The sequence below is a fragment of the Cajanus cajan genome, chromosome 5, assembly GCF_000230855.2.
Source record: "Cajanus cajan strain Asha chromosome 5, NIPB_CcT2T_4, whole genome shotgun sequence".
In the NCBI taxonomy this organism is placed as follows: Eukaryota; Viridiplantae; Streptophyta; class Magnoliopsida; order Fabales; family Fabaceae; genus Cajanus; species Cajanus cajan.
This window is the reverse complement of record NC_138521.1, coordinates 1235444-1251890: the sequence shown is the minus strand read 5'-3', so window position 1 is coordinate 1251890 and position 16447 is coordinate 1235444. Positions and strand designations below refer to the sequence as shown.

The 16447-nt window shown below is 28.9% G+C and overlaps 1 protein-coding gene across 1 annotated transcript; it reads left to right on the top strand.

The window, feature by feature from the left end:
* Nucleotides 1-13509: 13509 nt before the first annotated feature.
* LOC109812982 (small ribosomal subunit protein eS12) lies at nt 13510-15449 on the top strand. The gene is made up of 5 exons (XM_020377071.3): nt 13510-13658; nt 14005-14052; nt 14639-14930; nt 15117-15182; nt 15264-15449. The coding sequence occupies exons 2-5, from the start codon at nt 14045-14047 to the stop codon at nt 15321-15323; spliced, it is 426 nt and encodes a 141-aa protein (XP_020232660.2). The 5' UTR covers nt 13510-13658; nt 14005-14044; the 3' UTR covers nt 15324-15449.
* Nucleotides 15450-16447: the final 998 nt, after the last annotated feature.

Genomic DNA, 16447 nt, shown 5'->3' with positions numbered 1-16447 from the left:
AAATTAATTTATGTATTAGTTAAAAATCAGATTTAGAGAAATTAACAGGTGTTTATGCAGTTAATTTCAACTTACAAAAAGTTTATTTCATTTTTTTATTTGTATTTTACTTTTCTAGGTAAGGAAGGTTATCCAAATAGACCCTAGGTTTGGTTTCACATGGTCATGAATCATTGGCTAGGAGATGTAGTGTGTGTTTGGTTCTCGTCCAGGATTCACATTTAGTGTGAAATCATGTCAAAGATGATGCAAAAAACAACTATTAATGGATTTTTGCAGGCTAATGTGCATCCTGGGCAGTGGGTACCAATCCAAACACGCACTGCATCTTGTAGCCTATGAATTCGATTTCACTACAGGATCACTGGATCTGATAAGATGATAAACTGATTCTTAAGTTATTTGAAGTGCTGTGATCAGGATATTTTCAGGGAAGGGTGGGGGCAGGCAGTTGTTGAGAGCCACCAGCAATTGGTTTTTGAACTATTTTTGTTCTCGGCACTTGCTTTTAAATTGTTACCCATTTCTTTGGTTTTCTTGGTAGTGAGCTCATAGCTCATAAAAGGAACTTTACTGTTTGGTGTTATTTGTTTATTTTAAAGTAAAGAAAAAACTATGCTGTGACATTAATATACTTTCCAGTCTGTCATTGGTATATATCAAATTTAGAATGATATTGATAACCATTTTGGAAGAACTTTTGCATCAGATGGGACTTGGGAGAGAGGAGGTAAAGCATTCACTTGCATTACGGTTGCTGATTGGAGGTAAAACAAGAGTTTATCTTAATTTTACCGCATACCTTAGCTGCTTTAGCTAAAGACTCGCCCTTTGGTTTGTTTAGGATTTTGCGTGGTCAGTAACACGGTTTGATCAGGTGGCATGAAGTATTTCTTTCTTTGGTGGTTGTTTCACCCAGGCCTTGTGTTTACGTTGTGAAAACAAACAAGCTGTTTATGGTGTGTGTAATTGGACATTTGTGTTTATACAACTCCTAGAGCATTGGGAGAAAATCTGAAAAAAATGTAGCCATAGCTCTGCTGGTGTTTCTGAGTAAATCATCAATTTCATCCCTGAACTGTTACTCTCTTTTGAATATTCCCTAATGTTGAACAAATTATGTAAGTAGTCTTGAAATTATTTGAAATCATATCAAGTAATCCTCCAACTATTAAGAAATCCTTTGAGTTTGTTTCTAAATTTCATTAAAATACATTAATAGAGTGATGGATATTCAATTATGTGATTATTTAAATAATTTCATTACTTTAACTATCTAGGGGAGAGAGTAATAGTCAGAGGATGAAATTGGTGGTTTATTCTTTTAGTGTGCTATGAAGGACATAATGCTTGTCTTTGCACAAAACATGTGAAACTTGTTCTTCTGAGACGCAAGAGCTGGATAAGAACGAAGTGGAAAAATTTGATCAATTTTGGGTTATGGTTGCCTTTTCTTTGTGACAGCATGTGTTACTTTGTGTTTCGTTGATTTTAAGCATTGTCAAGAAAGGGCATCTCGATGTTTTTTCTCTTGCTTGTGTGTTAATCTGCTTTGTCTGTAGGGTGTTGGCGTCAACACAAGACTACAAAATTCATTTCATGCATTGATTTGTGATGGATTGCTCCGAATGCACTTTTACCTGATGCATGAACTTCAAATGTGTATCGTTTAATTTTTAGACAACAGTTTCAATTTGCTAACTGCACCAATTCCGGCTGCATGAAATCTGGGTCTAGAAAGCTTTTGCTTTTCTGATTCTTATAAAAATTATGTCATTTGATTGTGATTGATTTTCGATTGAGTTTTGTTTAAGTCATTTTAAAAATGAAAACATTTAATACATTAAAAATACGAAAAATGTAATAAATGTTGTTTCTTAATAAAACCTTTTCATCTCTATTTGTTTAAAATAAATTTAAAGATCTGATATTAAGAAAATCATTTTATTGTAGCATACATTTCCATCTCGAAAATGAGTTCGTTAAACATTTAAACTTAGATATTGACGTATTAAGATAACCTTAACATCATGTTTGGTTTTGCTAAGAAGTAACTTTATACAAATATATTTTTAACTTTATTTATATATTATGTTATATTATCACTTTATCAGGATTTGAATGAAATTTAGATGATTATATTTTTTAAAAAAATCAAATAAATACGTAGAAGGAAAAAATAGGTTCTTGATTTTTTAGTAATTCTTTTCCTTCAATCTGAACAACTTTTTTATTTTTTTTAAAGTTTTTAACTATTTATCGTTTCTCTCTCTTTTTTTTTTCCAACCCATTTCTTTCTATATCCAAATATAGGAAAGATTGAAAGGTAAAACCCTATATTATTAATTTTTTAAGCGGGTTAGTTGTTAACGGAGTCTTAAGAGGTGTTCAGTCAGATTTTTTTATATTATATATATTTAGAAATCATGATTTATGAGAATTACAAATTTTGATAATTATACTTCTTAAAAATAATTAAAATATGATTAGTTATTTATTTTTAGAAATACTCATACAAAATTTTTAAAAATTAAATATTTTTGTTTAATTGTAATAATATATTATTGGATATATAAATATTTTTTTATAAAAATATCTTTTACTAAAATAAACTCATTATATATATATATATATATATATATATATATATATATATATGAAGAGGAGTCCTTTTATTTCAAGAATAAGTCTATCTAGACCTACTCTATTCAATAACTTATGTTCTACACCAAATTTCAACGATCTAACCGTTGAATTTAAAGTTCTTAATACATAGATCAAATCTATAAATTTTTAAAAAAATTTGAAAACTATTTGATACTTCGTTTCATTAATTCAAATCAATGTATAAAATGATTTTATGATTATTCGTCAATTTGAGTTAATGAAATGAAGTATCAAATGATTTTTAAATTTTCTAAAAATTTGAAGACTTTATCTATGCATTAAGAACTTTAAATTCAACGGTTGAATCGTTAAAATTTGACGTAGAACATGAGTTCTTGAACGGAGTAAGTTTAAGTAGACTTGTTTCTAGAGTAAACAAATCTCTCTATATATATACACACATATATATATATATATATACTCAAATGTTATTACAAATATGACATTAAATTATTTTAAAAAGTTCAAAACTTATTAAAATTATTTAAATACAAAATTCAACAAAAAAAAGATGAAAAATGCTACATTATAACTAAGAAGAATAAAAATATATTAATTTATTTTATGCAAATAAAAAACATAAAAATAATAACCAAAGTGTTAACAAATAACAATAAAATGTGTGTTTGAAAGTTATTTTTTGACAGGAACATTTTTAAAGATTCTTTAAATTTTTTACCTCTTTATTTTTTATTTATTATATTTATTTATAAATTAAATTTTAATATTTAAAACAAGTTATCAATAATTATAAATGATCTTGTGAAGCAATATGAATTATATATTTAAATATAAAAATATAATTTATACATTTTAAAAAATATTTATTATTACATCAATTTCTATAGATTAAATAAGAATGATTATCTTGCACAATAATATTTTAATAAGTTATTCTTTGTCAGGAACTTGTTTAGAGATTCTTTTAATTTTTCAATGTAATTAAATATTGTATTTATTATATTTATTTATGAATTATATTTTAATATTTTGAAAAAAAAAAGTTATCAATAATTAAAAAAAAATTATCTCATAATATAAATTATTATTTTTATATCTAAAATATAATTTATATGATTTAAAATATTTATTTATACAAATTTTAAATATAATATATATAATATTTATTTTATATATAAATTATTTTAAATTTTAGTTATATATAATAAATATGTAGTAACATGTAAAATACATAGAGTAAAATATTAATTTATTATAATTTAAGAATATTTATAATTGACTCTTTGTTTGAAGGTAAATAAAGTGAATAAGTAATAGAGACGAATAATATAAAATTAAAATTCTATATTTTCACCATTTGTTTGAGAAGAAAAATAGGGATTTATTTTTGTGAGACTTACTAAAAAAATATTTTGCCCAAATTAGAATGAAATGAGGAAAATGATCTCCCCTTTCTTTTTCTCTCTCTTTTATTATTTATTTTTTATATTTTAATAAATAATAAATAATTTTATGTTATAAGAAAATATATTAAAATTTGTCATTTTTAAACTATTGTAAATATTGATTTTTATATAGACTTAAATATATTTTTAGTCTATATAAAAGAAAAGGCAAATTTTTTAGTTTTTGTAATTTTTTTTTCTCTGATTTTATCATTCTAAAATTTGTAAATATTATTTTTGATGAGCAAAATTTTGATTTCAATCTTTGTAATTTTTTTAAATTTTTATTCTTTTAAAATATAAAGTCATTATTATTAGTTCCTAACAATCATTTTGAGATAGATAAATAACTTGTATTTTAAGAGTTTATAAAAAAAAATTCAAAAGTATCACACATCAACATAATATTACTATGAGTTATGAATAATATATGAAATAATCACTTAACTTTTTAATAAACAAATAAGTAGTTAAAAATGATAATAATAGTGATGACAATGATAATGAGAGTGGATTAAAAAGAGTAGTTCAAAATGTTAGAAGGGTGAAAAATAAATATCTTTTTCTAGATATTAAAATTTTAAAATTTTAAAATATTTTTAAGAAATACAAGTGTCATACACTTGCACTAATTACCCTTATTTCTTAGAGTGTTAAAGTTGAAAATTTATTTTTAAGAATATGAGCCTGGAAATGTACTATTTTTATTTTTTTATAGTTTTAAAAATATATTTTTATGACTTGTGCATTTTCAAGAAATAGTAGACATAAGCCTAAAAAAAAAAAAGAAATAGTAGACATATAATAGATTTTTTTTTTGTTCTTTTGGTGAGTATATATATATATATGTGTGTATAAAAAGAATAGGCTACCAAATTTACCTTATTAGATATTCCTATATTGTGTCATGTGTAAAATTTGTGATTAAATTATAAAAAAAAGGAATATTTTGTTCAGCAATTAAATCTATAAATAATTAGAATTGGAATTTAAAATAAATTAAGGATATAAAAATTATTTAAATTATATAATTCTAACTAAAATTTGTTATTATTTATTTTATATTTTTTATTTATTTATGAAATCATTTGGCTTCTATCTTGGGATAATAAGAAGCATTGTACTAGTTCACTCAAAATCATACTAAAATTTCATGTGCTTGAGAAACAAAATTGTAAATAGATAATCAACATCAAAGAACATCCAATGTGCTTTTTTCTTTAATCACATTCAATCACATGCATGTTAATGTCAGTCTCAATTAGTGCTTTCGTGTTTCTTTAATGAAAAGTGTCTTTATAATTAGTTTAACTCTTTTATGCATGTCAATGAGAGAATTATCATGATATTTTCTTGAATTCTATGTCATGATAATCATAGAATTTATGCATGTCATAACTTGGATGATCTTTTCCTAATAATTCATATTTGAGTTTCAAACATAGATTTATTGACAACAAAATCCATGAAACTATTGAAGGTATAAAATGGTCAACAAATGTCAATATTTTCTTTCATTGTATTTCAAATCAAACTTAAATAGTGTATTCTTTTTATAGGACAATACTCATTTATAACTCAATAGTCTTTTATATCTAAATTTGTTTGCTATTTTTTTATTTTAAAGTTTTTACTTTAGATGCAAGATTAACCTCATTTTGGTAAAAAGATTATTATAAGAGAAGTGGATAAAAAGTTACCACAAATGAAAAATAACAATGATATCATTAACTATTATCATTTATCATCAAAAGTTCTCTTAATTATGTGAGTTTTGTTTCTTTATTTTTTTTCTATTTTAAGAACCAAATAATTAAAAAAGTTGTCAATTTCATTTTAAATCTTATTTAAACGTATAAATGATTAGAAATAGTTCAAATAGTTTACTGATACAAAACTGATTTTAAAAAATTACTAAAATTTTACCAAATTTAAAACATGTGTAATTTATAGTTAATTAAAGTATAAAAAATTGAATTTTTTTTAATGAAATATGATGGTGACTTAGAAGATAATTTTGATTGAAAACACTTTTTAAATTTAACAAATTATCTAAAATTAAAAATTTTAAAAATGCTAGTTACAAAATAATTATAAAAACAGTATTTTAAAATCCAGATCGAATTAGAAACCAATGATTTGACCGATCCAAATCATTGATTAGATCAGATATGCAATTGACTCAGTGTGACTCGATTAAAATTTCGATTGAACCATCGACTCGCTAGTTTTATGACTCAAGCTGAGTCATCACTTTTTCTTTTAAAAAATTAAAATGACATCATTTTTTTTATTTTAAAAATTTTAGAATTAGAAACTTCAATTTTAAAATGCTGTCCCTGCATCTGTGCGTCTTTCTTCCTTAACCTTAAGTCCCTTTGAGATTTTGATTTTGAAACCCCAACCCCATCATCGCATAGACTTGTTGCGTGACTTGCGTTGCTACCTTGTCGTGCCACCATTTTCCATGGCACTGTCGCACCACCGCACCATCGCATTGCCACCCTGTCACGTTGCTGCCTCGCCGTACCACACCTCCCATCTTCACGTTGCGTTGTCATCATCTTTCAACACTCCCATTCCATTCGCGTTGCGTTTTCTATTGACTTGTTATATGTAACTTTTTTTTATGCCACTTGCAAGTAGAGATGACAAATATATCCGTACCCGCGGGTAATACTCGAATCCGTCCCGACTTTGACGGAGAATATCTGGTTTGACCGGGTACGGGTACGGGTAAAACCCGATATATTAAATCGGGTAAAACCCGATATATTAAATCGGGTACGGGTACGGGTACAGGTATGTACTTACCCGTCCCGTACCCGTACCCGTACCCGTCCCTGTTCCCATTTTTAATTTAATACCCACTTTCAATTTAGTTATATTAAAGAATTTTAATATTTTTTTTATGTGTGATTATTTATTATAATATGAGATAAAAAAATAACATAATTATAATTATAATATAATTAAAAAATAATTTAAAAATATTATATTTTTTTAAAAAAATAAAAAATAAAAAATTTGACGGGTACGGGTACGGGTATGCCCGATACCCGACGGGGACGGGGATGAAGATGAAAATCACATACCCGACAGGTACAAGTACGAGGACGAGAATGAACTTGGCTCGCGGGGACGGGGACGGGTATCATGAAACCCGTACCTGCCCCGTCCCATTGCCATCCCTACTTGCAAGTCAGAATGGAATATGTGTGTTTTTTATTTGTTTTGAAACTCATATTTAGAACTTGTTTTATCTACTTAAAACTCATGAATAACATTATGAAATTATGTGAAAATGTGCATATAATTTTTTTTTTGGTTTCTTTAAGGTATGATGTGAATTTTTTATAATTTATAGGTATGAAATATGTATGACATAATTTTTTTTTAATAGAAATCGGGTCATACGATTTAATAGGTGACCCATCGATCTAACTTTTGATTCATTGACCCAGCACTCTAACCGATTTAATGACCAGTTCAATTTTTAAAACACCGTACAAAAGTAATTATGATTTTTTAACATTTTTTAGCTTAAGATAATTTTATTATAAACTTTATTTTAATTTTTCAAATTAACTATAAAATTTAAAATTTAAAATATGTCAGGTAAAAAAAATCATCATGATAACTACAAGATTTATAAATTTATTCTATTATAAGAAAATAAAGTCACTCAACAAAAATCAAAATTTAAAATCCTAAATCTTAAACTCTAATACTCTAAAATCTAAATCTTATTATAAAACTTTTTTTTACGATTAAAACTATTTTTTTAAAATTTATCAAATTATCTAAAAATTTAAATTAAAAATTTTAAATGTCAGTTATTTTTTTTTCAAAATAATTATGAGATTTATAAATCCTCTTTTCCATAATATACTTTGTTATGAAACCTTTTTCAAATCTATTAAATTATCTAAAAAATTAAAATTTTAAATATGTTAGTTACAAAAAAAAATTCAGCAAAATAATTATAGACTTGTAAATCCTTTTTACTAAAATATAATTATATTATGAGAAAATAAAGCAACTAAACTAAAATAACTCTATCTACAACAATCTCTATAACTCCACGGAGAACTTCAAGTAAAGTCATTGCTTCACATTCGTCGGGGTTTGGATTAGAAGGGCCATTATTCGATTTGGCCTTTATAAACGTTCCTTTATGATCTTTGAGGCATAAGCCAATATCGAACGAGGACAGGTGCTGCAGGAAGGTGGCAACATATGTATTGCATTTTAGATATCCTACACAGGGGGCTTCCAAAGAAGTTCCCTGGCTTCTCTTGATTCCTTTTTTTGGTCACCTTTATGCATGGCATTCCTTCCTTCTCAAATGCACCACATAATCATAACAAACTCAATTGCTAAACCAGGGTTTCCAATTCGAAGCATTTCAAAAATTGCTTCCTTCATGCTATCAACTTTCTCTAACACTCTTTGTACTTCAAAAAGGTTGCTGGTCTCCTAACATTGTTGGACTTTTGTGCATCCTACAAAAACATGCCAACTATTTTCAACGTGATTTTTACAAAGAACACAACTAAGTGGACAGAGTACAACTTTAGTTTGAAGATTAGTTCTAGTTGGGAGGCAATCTCTGCACACTCTCTAGATGAATGATTTAACCTTTGTAAGGAAATCCAACTTCCACTGTCTTCCAATCACCCTAGAGTACTGTTAAGTGATTAGTATCCATCACATTAGACATGCAACCTTGATAAGTAGACCTAACAAAATAGTCCCCATTAAGAGACCATTTCAAAATCTTTTTGTCCTCACTTTCCAAGTTAGTCAAAGGGATGCTAATGATGGCCTTCTAGTTTTTCAAGTTCAAAGATTTCTTTAATCATGTTAGTGTTCCAATCCCTTTTTTCATTGTCTATAAGATTGATAATTCTTAGTTCGGGGCTTCCAAACATATTACTATAAGTGATGCACCTACTCCTATCATTGTTTCTCAACCATGGTTCATTCCACACAGGAATAAGAGAGCCATTGCCAATTTTCCAACAATAACAATGTTGAACACCCTATATGCTCCTCCAAGTGTATCTCGGGTTATGGTCGAGAGTAGCATAAAGGAAATCGTTATTAGGAAAGTAATTGACCTTGAGAATATGACTAGGTAGGGACTCTGGGTCTATATGAGTCTCCATGTCTGTTTACCATGGCGAGCAAGATTGCAAATATGATAAAATTAAAGTTTTAAACTTTGAATAAATGTTACTTTGATAGTTTGTTACATGCATAAATAACATTCACTTAAACAAATTATACAATAATACAAGCAAATATGTTAACTACGAAATGAACATTCGAGATGGTATTAAAAATAGTAATACAACACCAACTAGACGATTGTTGACTCTTGACAAGTATATTATAAATCAACTTAAAAAATGTTTCAAGTAATGCATACTCAAAGGTCTAAAAGATAACCTATATTAAAGATAAGTTAGGTCAAACTTTAGTTTTATAACTACAAAATTAATTATCAATCCTCTTTAAAAATGCACAATAATATACATAATGTTTTATTTTGCTATTATGGTTGATATCTAAATTAGTACTTTTATACAAGTTTTATAATATTGTACATACTAAGTATTTTATAACTATTAAAGGTCTCAAGGACAACCTATATTAAAGATAAGTCGATTTCTCTACAACTACAAAATCCATTATCATTTGTATTGAAAAATTATCAATAATGCAATAAAACTAAAGCTTAGGGAGTCTATATCTAAAAGAACTAAATTTATGAAACTTAAATACTCTTTTATTTCATTTTTAGGCTTAAATATGTTTGGGTCTGTGAGACCCTCTTCCACCTTTTCTTTCCTTCCCTCACAACCCTACCTTCACTTTCTTCTTCCCCATTCCCTACTCACCTTGCTTGGGTCCTTCTTTTCTCTTGGTGATCTTAGGTGCTGATTAGAGTTGCTGAGGAGCGGACTTGTTTTTCTCCGTTCATCTTTTCTCCTTCTTCATTTTCTCACTCGTTCTTCTCTTCCCGGAGCTCGGAATCGTCTCACCGAGGTAAGGGAAGCTAGGATTCTTGCTGGTTGTTTGTTGAGTGAGTTAGAAACTCACGGATTTGTGTGATTTTCGAAGATCATGAGCTGTTTTGATGAAAATGGGTTTTCCGGGATTTCGGGAGTTTGATGAAAATTTGGGGATTTTGATGTGTTTGTGGTTGCATGCTGAAAATAAGTTGATTTTCTTGTTGTTTGATGAAAATGTGGCATTTTGGTTGGTTTGCATGTGCTTGGGTTGCTAATCTTTGCAGGTTATGAGGAAAATTTTCAAACTTGGAGGGTTGCTGCTTGGTAGCACGCCGGGCGCAGTTCTTGGCGCTGGGCGCGTGACCATTAAAGGGCACTATTGGGCAAGCTCGCCGGGCGCAAAGTTGTGTGCGCCGGCCGAGCTTGAGAATAGGAGCCTCTGGATGGCCCACGCCGGGCGTGGTTGGACCACGCTAGGTGCGATATCAATAAGTAACTTGGCTTTTGGGTTTTTGGTGTTGCGCCGGGTGTGACTATGTCTCGCCGGGTGTGTGAGACTCTTTGGAGTCTCTGCCCCCTAGCACGCCGAGCGCAATTAGAATTGTGCCGGGCGCGTTTGAGCCTTGGTGCTCTCTGGTTGGGCCATGCCGAGCGCAACCATGAGTGTGCCAGGCGTGGATATGTACTTTCGATATATGTTGTTATATGCCGATATATGCTGTTATAAGCCGATATATGCTGTCGAGCCGAGCTGAATTATGATGTTTAAGCTGTGCTGTAAAATGTTGAGCTATGTTGTATGCTGTTATTGTTGTTATGTTGTGCTGTATTGCATGCTGATATAAATTGTTGTAGGCCGTAAAGCTGAACTGTTGTAGGTCGTAAGACTGAGTTGTTGTAGGCTGTAAGGCTGAGCTGTTGTAGGCCGTAAGGCTGAGCTGTTGTAGGAGATTTTCGAGCTGATATGCTTGACGACACATTGTTTGTTTACTACTGTTTTTGCTGAATGATGTGAGTTGTATATGTGATAAGTTGTATGCTGATGATTGCTGAACTAGATGATGTGCTGATAAGCTATAGTTGTTTATAATTGTTGTACTTATATATCTATATATGCTGATTCTTTTCACTAGCTTACCCTTTGTTGTTTCCATGTGGTTTGAACTTTAATAATCATACTGTGTATGGGAGTAGAACAGGGATAGGATGGTGTGCGTGAGGCATGTCTGCAGCTGGCAGATGGAGTTACTTTTGTTGTTTTTGGCCACTAGTTTGACAATTTTGGATGTATTTTGTACATTAAGCCATAGGCTAGACCTTGTGTATATATTTTAGCTGCTTATATATATGCATGCTCTTTTCTGTGTGGTGCTGTGATGTTTTGTTGTGTGACGGCCAGGCGGGTCGTTACAAAGTCCCTATAAAATGAGCATGTTTTGATCTTAGTTCTATAATAATTATGATTGTATAACCAAATATATGTTTCATACATGACACAAATTAAATTTTAAATATAATAAAATTTGTTTTATTTACAATATAGTTATAAAATGATTAAGTTATGTTAGCATTTTTCAATTTGAATTTACAAAAATATTAAAAAAATTTAAACATTATTTTCTTATATAATTTTATAAATATTTATAATAAAATAAAAAATATATGTGAGACTCACCAATTATATTTTACATGAATGTTCTCATTCTCTTTGTAATTTTTTAGATAACTTAAACTACTAATTATGTTGATTAAAAATTAAAAATTTAATTTTATAAATAAGTGTAGTTTGAATATGTATGAAAACAGAAGTGAGTAGTACGAATGTACAAGTACCTTACTATTCAAAATCTAAAACATGTATTATTTACTGAGAGTACCTTACTTTTCAAAATCTAAAACAAGTATTTATTTACTAAATTTAATAACCAGTCCAATCTATATTTATACAAGATTATTTGTTCTATAAACTAACATTTTCATTTGTTTTCATATTTTTCATTTACATTTTATATCTTCAATCTCAATATATTCTTCCTAAACTTTCACTGCCCATTTAAATTTTTGACTGTTCCTTATTTTTTAGTTCTCGCTAAAATGTTGTTATTTTATCTTATAATCACGTGTTACTTACTAATTATTTATGAAAAAAATTTATTTCCATCGGCTCGCAATTTAGGCTTTAGACATTTTTAGACTTTTCCTTCTTTTTTATTTTTTATTTTTTTTATTTTAAAATTTACTCCTTTATTGTTTAATTTATAATTTTCCCGTTATTTTTTTTTACGTTCATAATATTTCAAGAATTTAATTTTACTAAAAAAAGAAAAAGAGGTGTAATTAATATATATATATATATATATAATATCATGAGTTAAATAAAGAAAGAGAAAGATGTATGTAAAAAAATAAAAAAATACTAAATTAAAAATTAGATAACTAAAAATAAAAAATAAAAAATAAAAAATAAAAAAATAAATATATTTTAAGATATTTTATTTTAAAAAAAGGTGTACTTACTTATCATACAATGTAGGTGTACCTATGTTCTATTAGACTATAGCTTAAGAAGGTGAGGCTAATGATATATACACTTTATTTATTTATTTTTATTTATTTTTTATTGTTATAAGTATATCTCTTTTTTATTTATTTATTTTAATCCTAAAATATTTATAATTTTTTTATTCTTTAAATTTTTAATAGTACATCTCTAACTTTCAATTTACTATTTTTTCTTTTCACACACTTCCTTCATTATTTTTTCCAGTTTTCACATGTACCATCTTGTATTCCTTTATTTCCTCACCTATTTCAGTGGTCAGTTTTAGTTCTCTCAATTTTTATATTACTTTTTATTTTCTCACTTCTTTCACCTTTTTACATGCACCCAAATCATAGAACTGATAGGCGACAACATTGTAGGTACGTGTAGCGTCCTCGACAGTTTCTATCAAACTAGATACACGTTTTTTCTTCCAACACTTCCTTTCCTTTCACCCTTCCAAAAACCTTAACATTAAGTTTAGTGTTATGAAAAAGACATTTTCACTATTTTAGAGTACTATGCGGATAGTGAAATCAGTGAGAAAACTGAAAAAGAAAGGGAAAAAAATAATGTAAAACTAAAAAAATTAAAATTAACTACCAAAATAGGTGGGGGTGAAGAAAAATTAAGGGAATGCATGTGAAAATAAGGGAAAGAGATATGTAAAAAAAATGTTAAATTAAATGTTAGGAGTGTAAACTAAAAAATTTAAAAAAATAAAAAATAAAAATATTTTAATAATTTAATTATTATTATTTTTAAAAAAGGTGTGTACTTATTAAAAAAAGGAAGTGTATATATATGATCCCGAAGGCGCATATTGAAGCATGAGGCCCAGGTTAAGCAGATTGAATATAAGTCGACCCGGGCCCAATAGAACCCAAATTTACAGTTTAAAATGGACATTTTAGTAAATTAAGAGTGAGGTTGTAGCTAGGGTTCTTCTCTCTGTTTAAAATACAAGATCGTTTACTTCCAAGCCCCGTCCTCAGCAACTGGTTTCGACACAATCGTCTTCAGGTTCCTTTCTATCTCTCTGTTACTACACTGGTTTTAGGCATTACCGAATAATGAACAAACTTCGATTAATTTGTTTAATCGTCGTAAATCCTTTGTTATTTTTTTCACTTTTGGGGTTTATGGTAAAAGATTTCAGTTTGTCTTGTTGGGAAGGCATTGGTTGTTGAAGCTTTTTAAATTTGGTGGTTTCCCATATTAATTTTAGCGTATGGTAATGTTGCAGCTGCGAAGTGGCAGCTTTTGCTCTAACTTGAGAAACAAAAAAGAATATAAAGCCTTTGCATTATTGTCTGAATGCTGCTACATAGCACAAGATCTGATTGTTTTTGTTGTTTTGTTTGTGCAGGAGCAGGAAGGAGAGTTGTTTTTCTAGATCAACAAGGAAAATGTCGGGGTATGATCATTTTGCTTTTGTGTTTAATTGTTTCATGTGATTAATTCTGATCTATGACCTCTATGGATGTATTTTTGTTAGAGTATGTTTTGTCCAATTTATGAATTATAATGTTAATAGGGTCCTTTGGAAGTAGATATTGTTGTTCCTTTTAGATTATGAAATAGGTTGGTTCTGAATTCAATTCTATTTAACTTTATTGGTTAGAAAATTGGGTTTCAAAACCCTACAGCCAAGCTGTTTTGTATTACATATTTGGGAACGAATGAAAATGATTCTTTTTCAGGCAGTTACTGTTAGTAAAAGTTGTCATCAATTCTTATAATGGTGATAGACTGATAGTGTGACCTAGCCTGTGTTTTTCTTGAGAATATCTCATGACTATCCGAGTATTAATTCTTATATGGGATGCTATGTTCATGATATTTTTATGTATTATATTATATATTTTTTTGTGGGCTGTTAGCCATTATTATTTTGATAGTGTGTCTGTGTCCTACTGTGTGTTTCTCTTGATAATTGTTTATCATTATCTAAGTGACGATTCTTAAATGGGTTGTTCTGTTCACGATATTTTGCTCTTCAGGGAAGAACCTGCCGTTGTTGCAGCCGAGTCAGCTGCCGCGATTCCAGGCGAGCCAATGGATATCATGACTGCCTTACAACTTGTCCTCAGAAAATCTCTGGCTTATGGTGGTCTTGCACGAGGCCTTCATGAAGCAGCAAAAGTGATTGAGAAGCATGCTGCACAGCTCTGTGTTCTAGCAGAAGACTGTGACCAGCCTGACTATGTTAAACTTGTTAAGGCCCTTTGCGCAGAGCACAATGTTAGCCTGTTGACGGTTCCTAGTGCAAAGACCCTTGGAGAATGGGCTGGTGTAAGTGTCATTGACAATAAACCTTGAACCTTGATAATTTAATTTCTTTTGGAATTTCATTTAAACTTAATTTTTGTTGGTTAATATTGAATATTTATCATGATCGTTCTTTAGTTATACTTTTAGGCTAATTAGTTTTGTTTCATTGTTTTTGTTTATTAATTCTGTTGGAACTTCTCTCTGCAGCTGTGCAAGATTGATTCAGAAGGAAAAGCTAGGAAGGTTACTGGTTGCTCCTGTGTTGTTGTCAAGGTATGAACTGTTTAGTAATGAAAATATTTGTTAAGAGTGTTTATATTGCATTATAATTATTTAACTAATGGCTGCTTGCAGGATTTTGGGGAGGAACATGAAGCTTACAATGTTGTTCTGCAGCATGTGAAATCTCAATGAGTTGCAAGATTCATAGATTTTGTTCATCTTTTCATTTTGGGGTTATTCCATGAGAATGAATTTTGCCATGTAGCTGGATTATCTATCTTGGGATTTGATTGTTTAATACGATTTTGTTGCATTCTAGATTTGCTGCTACTTTTTCTTTCATGCATTGTTACTTTAATTAGGAACTTTTGTTTCACTATGACATCTCTGCTTTAAGGTAATAATTAAAATAGGAAAATTGAGCTGATAAGAATTTGAGTCTTATTTGATTTGGCATTGATGATATATCTAGCAATGACAATTACAATTTGGTCTGACTATAACAATTGAAGTTATAAAGTGCCTGAAAAATGGATGCGATACAAGTTTTGGGTGTTAATTTCTTCTACTATTCCCTACTTTCACTGTTACCTTTTTAAATGTATGACATGACATGTAAGTGTAGTTTGGAAGGTGAAAATAAAGTGTTGGTTCTGTTAGCCGTGCGGTTGTTCGGATTGGCTTGTTGAGTCGCTTTTCATGATTTAGAAGCACTCTTGAATGCATCTATGGTATAATTGTTTGACACAATTTCTCGTACGTGGTTCTTGGAGATTTGTATCACCATGTTTGTGTAAGGACTAATTAAGTGTAATTTCACAATTTAAAAAAATCATAAATTAAAAAAAAATATTTGCTATCATATTTTCTTGCCAAAATTGTTTTAAAATTTTGAAGTTGCTTTCTTTTTTAAACTTCACACTATAAATACCTTTTCTCGTTTTAATTCCTTGATGTTGAAGTACCTTGTTGTAGGGGTGCTCAATTCCAAAACGATTAAAGAACCTTGAATACCAAACCATAGTTCAACACTGCTTGTTGTGGTTCAGCTTTTAGGAAGTATCCTTAATTGAACTAAACCATAGTTCAACACTACTTATTAGGTACTTGAATGGCAACAATATGATGCACAACATATTCTTATTAGCAAGTAACAGCAATTGATACTGATTAAAAAAAAGAGTAACAATCGATGTTCTATATTTATTTATTTTTAAACTCAGCACAATACAACAAATTCTGCAGGTTCAAATTAATATGCTTAGTGGATTCTTAAAAAATTTAATAAAATATTAGAGGGTAGGGTATTCTAATGA

Excerpts from the sequence above, each read along its gene's own strand:
- LOC109812982 (XM_020377071.3), top strand. Across the intron at positions 14,931-15,116 it reads CCCTTGGAGAATGGGCTGGT|CTGTGCAAGATTGATTCAGA; the intron begins GTAAGTGTCATT and ends TTCTCTCTGCAG. Across the intron at positions 15,183-15,263 it reads GCTCCTGTGTTGTTGTCAAG|GATTTTGGGGAGGAACATGA; the intron begins GTATGAACTGTT and ends GGCTGCTTGCAG.